At 37.3% G+C, this 13253-nt stretch overlaps 1 protein-coding gene across 1 annotated transcript; it reads right to left on the reverse strand.

Annotated features, from left to right (window-relative positions):
• Positions 1–12114: 12114 nt before the first annotated feature.
• LOC135197479 (uncharacterized) lies at positions 12115–13011 on the reverse strand. The gene has a single exon (XM_064224545.1). The coding sequence runs from the start codon at positions 13009–13011 to the stop codon at positions 12115–12117; it is 897 nt and encodes a 298-aa protein (XP_064080615.1).
• Between the last annotated feature and the right edge of the window lie 242 nt (positions 13012–13253).

Genomic DNA, 13253 nt, shown 5'->3' on the forward strand with positions numbered 1-13253 from the left:
TGGGATCTACAGGTTTGTGGGTGTTATCCGTGGACCAGTATTCATCCTCGAAGGCTCTGGACCGTCTCACATTTCTATTGAGATTGATCCTTAACGTATTGTTAACTTTCTCCATTTTTTATATGGTTTGGAGTCGTATTGCAAATGCATTTCTGCAACGATGCGGACGAGTAACGTGGCGGCCATGACAGCGATGAAAAATCCGTCCTCTTCCATTACACAGAATATGTATACTTACAGTTACAGTGCGAGTGCTGCAGCCGGCAGACAATCCCTTAGCATTACGGTATTACCTGACACGCCAAGGATACTATAAACAGAATTCATTGAGAAATATTAACCATTATTATGATCACTATGTCAAACCTCCCTATCCTCTTCATTATGAACACTTCAATTATCTGCTGGTATTGAAAAATATCACGGAAAACGGTATTTTATTCCATATTGTAAATTACATAGAGGTATTGGGGGGAGAAATGAGAAAACGGCGATAAAGAAAGAGCGAGAGAAAGGGAAAGGGGGAGGGAGGGAGAGGGAAGGGATGGGGGATAGCAGACGTTCGAATCTGTAAATGAGACCTGCTGACTATTACGACTTTGTTTTTAAAAGTCATGAGTAAACGCCGTAACTAACACCATTTGACAATGAACTGTTACCAAAAATTAGGGCGAGGTGTCTTCTACACTGTTAAAGTACCATTCCGATCAAATATTTAGTTTGAAAGACATTTTACATTTTGAGTTTTGTAGTGAAATGTGATGCATTCAGTATTGAAGACCAGCATCCTCATTTTTGTGAATAGCAGCATTCGGGACGTCTTCTTAATCGTTAAATTAAAGTATTTGTCAATTCTTGGATGTATTATATTTTTCTAATGCATAGTTTCTGAGCCAATTCAGTGCATCTTTTGTCAAACCATTCTTGTATTGATGGATCTCTTTTCATTAAAAGCTCATACCTAATTCCATGGGAAAACTCATGCTAAACCTGTACGTATGCCATGACCTTTTGTTCTCATCAAATGGCTGGGCAGCAACTTAATTACAATACCTGTCTTTTTTTTTCATATGTCAAACAGCGCTTCGATGAAGTATAACTGTGGAGTGTGGAGTACTTGACGTAAGTTGTACAGTTTAATGATATAACCGCGTCTGGAAGTACAATACTTTGTTTTCATATACTTTGTACTTCATTACTCACCAAAGATTTATGATGCTTTACAAAAGATATTTGCACTTGGGGTTTTGCACAGTCCTTCGGTGTACCGTTTCGTAGCTATAGTTTATCAACCCATGAAGGCTCTCATTGTTGCCAACCCAGTTTCTTGATTGTGGGACTTTTGGTTTTGCAACAAGTACTTGACCTCTTATGAAACCAGCCAGATAAGCTGCTTGCCCGAGGTGCCACGTCTGTGCACAGTGAGTGATGTTTTTCCGCAACTTGTGTTTAGTATGAAAAGCTTCAGTTCAAATATGTATTTTTTTATGATGTTCTTGAATGAATACGAAAAAGTGTGCTTAGCCTCATCGTACATTTTGGTCTTTGATGGCATCATGCATATCCAGGTACTAATGTAACAACTGGTTGAACATCCCCCTAGATTCCAGGCAACCAACTGTTTTCTCTCTTTTTGCAAAGACTGAGGTTGTATCAGAACCTGTCTGTGAAAAAAAATAGGGACTGAGGTTGTATCAGAACCTGTCTGTGAAAAAAAATAGGGTTTCAGCTCTTTCTGTATCTAGGCTAGAGATTATATGTGTATGGCTATAGCAATAATGTTTTTTCCGGGCAGTAGTCGTGCAGAGTTCTATCTGTATATACTGAACAAAAACCGTATGTGAAAGAAACCTTCACAAAATTCAGGTAAAAATCTTTTTGGCTGTATTGTGTGTGCAAGGATCAGTGCCATCTTTCTCTACTCTGCAGTGTGCTGTTAGACCATATTAATTGCTATATAATTCTCCAATGTTCATATCTGTTTACGATAGTTTCTTTGTGAAGTAGCAAAGCAATATACTTTTGTTTTCATATTCTTAGAAATACAACATAACCATCTAGACAACGGATTTACTTTGGGTCTCAGTGCTTGGCTGTGTGCCTGATTCCATATTCCATTCCATTCCACGGAGTTACTTGGAAACAAATTTTGAGATCTGATACCTGAGCTTTCTCTTTTTCGTTCCTTTAAACTTCCAGCCAGGTGCTGAATCCAAACAATACGAAGCCTTCCATTTGTTAGAGTTTTTTTGGAAAGTAACGTACAAATTTTTTCTCCCATCAAGCTCACTGAAGTTGTCTCCGATTAGCTGTTCAGTTAATAATCTTTGCATTAAGGTTTTGCGAGAAAAGAAAGTGATTCAGGCTGATTCTCAGTATTAAAGAACTGTTTAAAATCGACATCGTTCGTCTTCTAGTATGTCATATAGTATAACCTTAAGGGGACTAGTATGAAAGCCGTGACTTAAGGTAATTTTCTCTGCGTAGTTGTTGGCTTTGTTTTCACACAAGGGGTCCTTTGTTTCTCATACTGCATTTGGCCAAGCCCTGTCCTGATTTCACTGAGTCAGTGACTGAGTAGCGGTTCCGAGCCAGTCTTGATTGAATCTTTAATATTCTCGAGATGATCGACCACTACAGTCAAGGTGGCTGATTTTAAATCACTAGCAAATATTAAAGTAGTGTGGAACTTGTTCATGATGGCCCGGTAGTATTCTGTAGAGAATTATCGTATCCATATACATGTTTGTACATTCTGATATTGCTGACATCCACTTCTTCAGACTACAAAATTACCCGAAAAAATCCAACACATTGCGATATATTTATATATACACATATATATATGTATGCGCGCTCACAAACACGCATGATTTTGGAAGTATGTGTGTAAGTTTAATCGTGCAGCAAATGACCAGAAACGGAATTATTTCATCAATTAACCCTTTTATAGTTTTCGACCAATTAATTTCTTGCCAAGTCATTAATGCGGCTGTGTTATAATGGCCACCACCTGAGTTTACCGTTTGTTTCATGTTCTTTCAACCATTCAGAAATAAATGAGCAAATGATTATGCATATAGATTTGAAAACCAAATCTCTCATTCTAATCGGGTTTTCCTATATTTTTTTTGGGGGTGGGGGCCACTATTCATTTTGGCCATTCTTTATCAGTAAGTAAATGTCCCCTTGTTGTTGGGCTTCTCCATCACGTGATTAGATACGGAAATAATATTTTTATTCGTTTTATTTTGAAGATAACACTAACATTTTTTTTCTCGATATAGCCCTTGTAGTCTCTCCTTAACAATATTACGTGAAACAAAGTGGATGGAAAGGTAAAGCACGTGATGTTCTATTTTCATATGTTTATCTCAAAATTCTTCAGCTTTTATAATCCGTAAACTAAAAGACAAAACCCTTCGCTGGTGGTAACCGGTAATTTTACCTATTACAGGAGCATATAACTTCAAAAGACTGCATTATTATTATTATTATTATTATTATTATTATTATTATTATCATACTAACTCTCAAGTGCGCCCTGAAGCCGTGAGGAGCGCTTGCTATTGATCCACTAAATTGATACGACTGAAAGCAATCTGGGGTAGGAGATGGGTTATACGCATATGTCGTTCTGCGATAAGAACCACAAAATCAGGTGATGTTCATGCAGCCGGATGATTGGTGTATATTTGTATATTTGCAACTTCAAATCTACTTTCAAATGAAATCTATTTTCAATTTTCTTTTATCTGGTGGATGAAGCAAGGGCTCCAAACAAATGCCAGATTACTTCAGATCAGTACGATATGCCCCGGGATGAGGGTGGAAGAACATTTCCTCCTCCTTGAGTGAAGTCTGAAGATGACCGGTGCTTTAAAAGAATTACCACCTTTTCATTTCCAGGTTGGTCTTCTCCCCAGGGTGCATTAATGTCTTTTATTTCCTTTTCCTTTTCTCGGTGGTTTTCGCTGAGTTTATCGCTTTCCAGGAGAGTCGAAGGTGATTAAGGATATGTGTAACCCTTAATTGCAACTAGAAAAAAGAAAACTTTAGTTCGAATGTGCTGCAGGAAGGAACAAATATTAACCATTTTCCCAGGGTTTATGCCTTCATGAGCAACAACAGGAATCTGATCGAAAATATAAAAAGAAAAAGTTCTCTTTTTTTTACTAAATACGCTTTAAAAGTGGTTAGTTATAATTTGATAAATTCTCCACACTTTTGAGAAAAATTCTCATATTTTCCTCTTCATTCGGCTAGTTTTCTTTACTTATTGTTCCTGAGTTGAGGTTGCATTATTCAATTGCCAATAAATCTCAAGAGTTCATCGACAAGATTTGTAAAGAAGTCGTTATGATAAGTTTTCGTAATTGAAATTTTTCTATTATAATATTTGCAAACTGTATATAAACATTTTCTTATAAATGTCGGGAAGATATCCATCAGAGAATATTATATTCACCGTCATGATATATAAAGTTTTTAAAATCAACCTCCATCCTTTTCAGCAGGCAGGTCGATGATGTCGAGGAAATAGGTTTTGGTCAAAGGCAAAGCCTCATGAATAATTATGTTTACCACTAAATATCAAGTCAGGTAAAAATTGGAATAAATGATCTCTCTCTCTCTCTCTCTCTCTCTCTCTCTCTCTCTCTCTCTCCTCTCATGGCCATATGTATAGTCATTTTAGACATCACTGAACCTTTACGAAGGTGCAGGGTGAATATGGATTTGATGGCTAAAGTTTTTATTGTAGACGACTAAATTCATCCTAGAGCTTTTCAGTTATAATCTGGAAAGATAATCATTAAATATATACTATACTAATTTTTTCTCCGTTCACCTTATGACGTATCGCCTTGTTACTTATTCATGAACTGTGATAATAGGAAATGACTCAGGGAAGACCAAGGGTTTTCGTAACTTGATCATTCTTCATAATGACACTGATGATGTAACTCAGATCTAACTTGTAAAATTAATTTATGGATGTAATTACTGTCGAGGTCAGCAGTCAATGAAAGGTGTAAAAACAGTTAATTTGCTTTAGTCACGAGTTAATCTCATGAGCTTTTGTTGATTGTTTAATTAAACCGGCTTGACATGTGCTTTAATTTGCACCCCAATTATCCTTTTTATTTTACTCATTGATTTATAAATTGATAGTAAATTTCTAACACATTTCCCGTGAAGCAAATATCTCGTGAGATCAAAATTACGTTTGAATGGGTATAGACATAGAGATTTTTCGAAAATAATGCTAATGTTATAATTGTTCCAAAGAATGAGCTATGATCATAACATTCATGATAGCTCATTGAAGTCCACTGAGGCTGTTGCCATTCATATAACTTACCGATTATAATTTTTTTTTGTTGCATCCATCTTCAGTAAGTACCAGTAATATATCAGTTTCATTAGATCATGAGTATATGTCCAGTATTATTAATTAATTAGCCTCCAGCATAATTTAATAGATTGACAATGCGTGGGTTGATGGGGGTTAGGGGCCAGTGTTGACTGTACATAGAGGCTCTTTGCAGCGACCTTTTACCCATTAACACCAATCCACCTTTCCTTTTTAATAAGATTAAATCCTACCGGAGAACCCCATGAGAGTAGAGATATGACTCAGAGGTCTAACTAATAATAATGATAATAATAAGTTTGCCAACTTGCGTACAAATAAATACTTGGGACTTTGGTGAAAAGTCACTTTAGTTGTCAGGTAATTGTTTAGAAACTTCTTTATGAAAACTTTATTTATACACGATTTTTTTTAGAAAATCAACATATTAGCACCATCGGTATTTTGCTAGGTTGCTTTATTTGGTTGTTTGCTTGTTGCGTCAATGTAAGTGTTGGTCTACACAGACTGATCCGAAGATTCTTTATTTATCGAGCTACTGCGCAAAGTTGTCACACTTCGTTTTTTATTCATTATACACGCTGAGGTCTACTAAATGCGAGGCAATATTTTCTGCACTATGAATACTGATAATAGTAACATAAAACGTTCTGCAGTTGGCGTCTTTAAATTTCTGTTGGTTAATCATTAAATGCATTAATCTTTAATCGTCACAGTGATTCTTAGAATCGTCATCATGAGGAAAATATATCTACGGAGCCTGCAGCGTTTATACTGATTTAAGATCTTTTTTAAGTGAACGATCTTGAACCCATGATAAACATATTTCAGATTTGAGTCTTGTATTGCAATTCAGTTCGCGTTTTTTCGAGCCGTTACGTATATATATATTAATATATAGATATATATATAGTCATATATATATATATATATATTATATATATATATATGATATATGTAATATTAATATATATATACATATATAATATATATATATATATTATATATATATATATATATGTATATTTATATATATATTATTAATATATATATTATATATATATACTATATTATATTATATATATATATATATATATATATAATGTTTCATATATGTGAATGTCGATAGTAATATTCAAGTGCAGGATATTTTATACTCATTATTTTTTTTCACTTTTTTCGTTTCTTTTATTTTTCCAAAGGGAAGGCATTTCATATTTTTATTTAATTTCTTTAAGACCGTCCATCATCATTCAAATGTTCAAATGCGGATGTTTGTAAAGGACAGAGCAGTTCACCCGAAAATTTCTTTGAAGTTTAATCCACAGTCTTCCATAATGTTAATTACTTTTGAAAAATCTTTACCTCCTCCTCCTCCTCCTCATCCTCCTCCCCCTCCTCCTCCTCATCCTCTCCTCCTCCTCCTCCTCCTCGCATATCTAACCATCCTCACCTCAAAATCCTCCCCCCTCCTCCTCCTCATCCTCGTCCCTCCTGAAGCCTTTTCCATAGTACCCCTAAGTCCTAATTACTTTTGAACAACTTCCTTGCCTACCTCCTCCTCTTCTCATCTTCTTCCTGTTTGTTCCTCATATACTGGTCATATATGTTTAAAAATGCTCTATGAAATTCAAAGAAAAATACTCGTCTGACTTTTTGCAGTATAGGCAAATATTATTCTGCTATTCTCTCTTATTTATTTCTCTCTTCCTTTCTCTTTCTTCTCAAAATTAATTTATCATATGTGAAACAAAGAATCCAAAAAGTTTTATTCCCTTTCTTCCTCTCTAGCCTTCATACTGAACTAATTTTAAAAATCTCATAGTACCTTTACTCTAAGTAATTCTTTCAATTTTCTAAGATAATTCTCTCTCTCTCTCTCTCTCTCTCTCTCTCTCTCTCTCTCTCTCTCTCTCTCTATCTCTCCTTCTTTCCTAACTTTTCCTTCTCTCTCTCCTCTCTCCTCGTCCTCCCTCTTCCCCCGTCTCTCTCTCTCTCATGTTGTGAATTTATTCTTAGAAGTGAACGGCAAAATTCTGTGAGGAATTTTCTTAAGCTGCTGCTGTTAGTCAAGTTCAGATTTTTCCCTCCTTCGGATTTATTTAGGAGGAAGATTGAATTAAAGGTGTCCCTCCCGACCTCAAAACGCATTGCTCATCGTCTTGCCTATGCCATTCACCGAGGAGGTTTAAAGCTTTTTCGCTTCGGTTGGTCTGCCTGTTTATTTGCTAGAATTTATTTTTGAAAAGCTGATTTTATAACTCACTATTTCTGAGGAAAGTTGATTACACTTGGTTGTTTATAAATTGGTTCAGGATATAATTTTTTTTATTCTTCTGTTTTTCTTGTTTATGACTGGTTTATATTTTAAGACAGAACGGCCCTAGTTTGCCCTTGCAACCAAATGCCATTCATATTAAAAAAGGCTCTGGTCTTAACAAAGCTCCCCAGTTTGCCCTCACAACCAGTTCCCATTCAGACCATAAAAGCCCTAGTCTTACCGAAAAGGCCCCAGTTTGGCCCCTCATCCAAGTTCCCATTCAGATAAAAAAAAAAGGCCTTAGTTTTACCAAAAGAGTCACAGTTTGCCCCACAACCAAGTTTCCATCCTAACCAAAAGGGCCCTTGTCTTATTAAAAGGGCCTCAGTTTGCATCCTGATGCTGTGAGGTGCAGCAAATGAGCCGGAAAAAGTAGCGATAGAGTGTAAGAAATCTTGATCAAGGATATTGGTTACTCACAGCCAAGTTCCCATCCTGACCAAAAAGGCCCTAGACTTACCAATAGGGCCCCAGTTTGCCCTGCAACCAATTTCCCATTCAGAACAAAAATGTCCTATAATATATATAATATATATATATATATATATATATCTATATATATATAAATATATATATATAATATATATGTGTGTGTGTGTGTGTGTATATTACATATATATATATAATATATTATATATATATATATATATATATATATTAATTACTTTAGTTATAAAGCGTCTTAATTGACAGTGGCATTCTGCGCGTTGTCACCATATGTATTGCAGGCATGAGACATTAAGTATAAACATCCACCCGAAAGGGATTTAAAATATTGATAGCGTTATTGGATAAAGACAAAGAAACCGTTTTGGATATCGTGTTGAAGAAGCACCTTTATTCGGCCTATTTTAAATGTCTCCGTTATTTTAATGTTTATCGAAGTTAATTTTATCATTGCTTCTTTGGGACTAAGGTAAAGAAAGCTCCCGCAGTGAACGTGACCAACCTACTAATGAACATTTACATCTCTTTACAAGTGTAACTTGCGATTTCAGTATATCCATGGGTGCCGAGACAAAGGGAAGTCTGGCAAATAATGAAACAGAAGGGTTTCGACGTACACAGGTATCTTTTATGTGCGCGCAAAGGAAAACAAGCCGTTCATTTTAGATTGATTCATACAGTTCCTCCGAGTCTCGAAGGAAAAAAAATACTTGGAAAGGTTTCTGTTAATAACAAGGTCCCTTTCATGTCTGAAGGATGGCATTGACTGATTCATCCATCACAGTGGAGCTGGAATTAATGGTCCTCCTCCCCTCGAAAAATTCCGGAAGAATATGATGGCCAGCCACTGGATTGTTCAAAAACTTGTAAAGGAGAGACGTACATTTTATGAGTCGTTTGGATTCTATGAATAAAGACTACCACTTGGAAGACCTATTCATAGTGAATTGGATTCAGCGCAAAAGTGTAAAGAGAAAATGGTTCTTATCCTAGTGAATGACTGATAGCAAACAGAAGAAATAGGGAGGAATTCGCTGAATTATCAAGTAAGCAACGACAAAATGACCCATTAAAGTGTGAAGGAGGAAACGTGAAAAGGCGGCCATACCCAATCTTCCAGATTTGAGAGTAATTTCAAGATTGCCCGATCCAGGTTTTATCGGGCCGGAAAAAAAAAATCCAGACTAATCAGAATAACACTGCATCAAGATACGTTGTGTGGGGAATTTGAAGTTGATTCTGTACAGCCCATGTTGAAAACGCTGTTATTCTTCCTTACAGAAAAATAACAGGTAAATATATGTGTGGTCTTTTGTTCTTCTTTTGAACATTTTTCTTTGCTGAATTTATTTTTTCTTACAAATCCCATTTTAAGTATCCTTTAGAAATCTTGTCTTGTAATGTAACATTTTCTCCCACAAAACTGAAAGGATTAAATAAAAATGAATAAAATAACGAAAATCATACACACAATTACGAGTATTTAATCTTTTCATAAGCTTGCGTATGTTTTGGTGCAATGTTTTGAAGCAGCTGAAGGTCATTCTAACGATACGTGATCTCTTGTTAATAGTGATAAACTGCTTGTTTGCGAAAACAATTAGATTTTAATCCACTATGATACTGTAGCCTTATTCCTTTGACATATTTATGGTACAATTCACTTAGTCAGTATGCGAAACTACTGTCTTTTTTAAAGTATTTTGTCTACAGACTGCATTGACAATTTCGTAACATGGACACGAGTATATGGCAGTTGTAGTAGAAAGTGTTTTCCTTTTGCGTATAATTCACAGAAATTTCCCTAAAAATGAGGCGGCGCCGTTGAAAGAAAATAACAACATTGACAGGTTTATGTTATTATTTTGATTGAGAAAGACAGATGACAAGGGACTACGACGGAAAGAACGTTTCATGGACTGACAAAAAGCTCATCATGATATTGATAAAAAGGGAATGCAACTGAAAGGTTTTATAGTGGAATTGCAATCAATCGTATTGTTAAAATATTTAGGCGCGACACGGACTGGTTTGAATAAGTCTGAAACAAGGGTGTAGTATTTCTACTTGGCTATTCAGTATTTTTATTGATGGGTTAATGAAAGAATTTCACAGAGAGGACAATAGATATAGGTGCAAAGTTATGGGAAAAGAAAATTAAACTAGTGATGCTTGTATATTGTGTAGTGCTGGTTTGTGATAGTAAAGAATAACCGAAGGAACCGAGGAGAGCTTGAAAATGGTGGCTAAAGAATAAAGTTGAGAGTTAAATGTGAACAAGATTAAGATTATAAGGTTTTGTGTTCATATTTAGGAGATAATTGGACGGACAATTATAGCAGGTGCCCGTTCTGGCACAAAGCCAGCTAAATCAAAACTGATGTCACATAGTAGATGAGTAAGAAAGTTAATAAAATGTGTGCAAAAGATTTCGAAGACTGGAATTTTATATATGGAATTTTATATCTCTTTTCTCTCTCTCTCTCTCTCTCTTCTCTCTCTCTATCTTTTTTCTCTCCTCTCTCTCTCTATATATATAATATATATCTATATATATATATATATAATATATATATATATATATATATATAGTACTTTTCTCTCTACATTTTGGTGTTTTTTATGGGCTCCTTTTATTATGATATATATATATTATATATATATATATACTGTATATATTAGATATATATATATATATATATATTATATATATGATATATATAATATATATATATATATATATATATATAGATTTAGATATAGATATGGAATAGATAGGTATAGATATAGATATATATTTATATATGTGTGTATATATATATATATATATATATATATATATATATATATATCTATATATATTTATATCTATATATATCTATATCTATATCTCTTGGGAGTAGACCCTCTTTTAAACAAGTCTTGTTGAAGAGGATTGCTGCATCAGCTCCATTAATTTTGTATAGAGTCTTCTCTATTTTCCTTATTAAAGATTTCTCACTGTTGCTGAAACTGGCAAGCAACGTTGCCAAAGGGGATCGTCAAATCCGGTGTAGTCATATTGAATTATCTTTATTACTGCCCCCTTTATACATATACTACTACTACAAGTTTTTCTCCTCTCCTCTCTCTCTCTCTCTCTCGCTCCTTCCTCCTCCCTTTCTTTCCCCTTCTCCTCTCTCCTCCTTCTCTCTCTCTCTCTGACGTTTCGCCCAGATCTGCCAGGGCATGGTCACAGCGATGGTTGCTGGAGGACTGAATCTTGGTGGTTGTTGTTGTTTTTGATTAAGCTGACCTTGTGTCAGCACAGGGCTCTTGCTCACAGAGCAGCCCGTAACCCTTGGTGGTGAGTCCTTCGCTATATATCATGGTCGTGCGGGCGCTCACGGATTCTCCTGCAGGACCCAGAGGGTGCTTGACTTTTTATTGGCTGGCGGCCAGGCGTCGGAAACTCTCGAGGCGCGTTGAGCTTCTCAGGTGTGTTGCGTCACCTGGAGCCGGGTTTTCATTGGCTGCGACCGTGGTGATGTAACTCCTGGTATTTCTACCAACCTCTTCGATATTGGTCCCGTCCTGGGCGCTGGTGTTATCGTCTGGAGGGGGGTGGATCTTCCTTACACAGGTGGGCAGCTGGAAGGGTTCCTGTGTCGTATTAAGGAAGGGTTTTTGCTCAAGGATGAATAACGCCTCAAGGAGGCGTAGGCGTCGCTGATCGGGGGCTCTTCCAATTATCTCTGTGTTTTTTATGATGTCCTCTCGCACGACGTGCTGTTGGTTGGCGGTGTTGTACGGCACCATTCTGGGCGTGACAGATCTTCTTAGATAGTCGTGACGTTGTCATACCGATATAAACTCCTGGACATCCTTGGATAGGGCATGTGTACCGGTAGACAACGTTATTCTGCTTCAGGGGGTCTCCTGCAGGCGGGGTGGGGTTATTTTTCATAACCAGGTCCCTTGTGCTCCTGTTCTTTTAATAGATTATAAGAGAGACCCTCTTCCCTTCCTCCACGGGGGTGACGTTCTCTTCCAAAATCTTCTTGAGGCATCTCTCCTCTTCTTTGTATCCGTGGTGCATGAAGGACTTGTAGAAAATACATATATCCTCGGAGGGGGGATTCTCTTTATTCTCTCCGTCCTCCATGTACCATTTGTTTAAAGCTGTTCTTATCTCCCTGTTGATCAGCTTGTTGGAGTAACCGTTGTTAATCATCATTTGTGAGGCTCGGTCCAGTTCTGCGTGGGTGTCCTGCCACGCTGAACAGTGCGTTAAGGCCCTCCTCACGAAGGCCCTGACGGTGGTGGTCTTGAACCTCGCAGGACTCTCACTCTCTCCATTTAAGCTAAGTCCCAAGTTGGTAGATTTGGTGTAGAAGGTGGTGGTTGTCTTCGGGGTAGTCTTTGTAATTAGGACGTCGAGGAAGGTGAGCCGGTCTTCGCTGCTGAATTCAATTGTGAAATTAAGGGCGCTGTTGCGCAGGAACTGCTGGCGAAGGGCTTCAACCTCTTCCTTGGAGTCAGCTTGAACAAATATGTCATCGATGTATCTGGCATACGTCCGGGGACATCGGTGCTGCGAAAAAACCTGCTCTTCAACGGTACCCATGTAAAAGTTGGCAAAGAGGACGTCCAAAGGGGATCCCATTGCCACGCCGTCTTTCTGACGAAACGTCTGTCCTCTGTGGGTGGTGAAGGGGGCTCTCTTCGTACAGATGACTAGGAGTGTCTTATGCGATTCTTCCGGGATGTTCGGAGGTTGCTTGTCAGGGTTCCTGTAGACCTTTTCCAAAATGATGCCTATTGTTTCATCGACGGGGACATTGGTAAACAGGGACTCCACGCACAAGACAGGTAACCCCTTACGCCCCATCATCAGCCAGACACCTGCACCGACCTACGATTTGGCAAAACGCCTTAACAAAATCCTGACGCCGTACCCCCCTCAAAATTTTGCCTTACTTCTTCGACGGAGGTCCTGGAGAAAATCCGGGATTCCCCTGGCGACGGCACTATGGCGTCCCTCGACGTGGAGTCCCTGTTTACCAATGTCCCTGTCGATGAAACAATAGGCATCATTTTGGAAAAGGTCTACAGGAACCCTGACAAGCAACC

This window comes from Macrobrachium nipponense, chromosome 21, assembly GCF_015104395.2.
Source record: "Macrobrachium nipponense isolate FS-2020 chromosome 21, ASM1510439v2, whole genome shotgun sequence".
NCBI classification, from domain to species: Eukaryota; Metazoa; Arthropoda; class Malacostraca; order Decapoda; family Palaemonidae; genus Macrobrachium; species Macrobrachium nipponense.

What these genes read in the sequence shown, in the direction of transcription:
- LOC135197479 (XM_064224545.1), bottom strand. Translation starts at nt 13,011, where the DNA reads ATGGGGCGTAAGGGGTTACCTGTCTTGTGCGTGGAGTCCCTGTTTACC.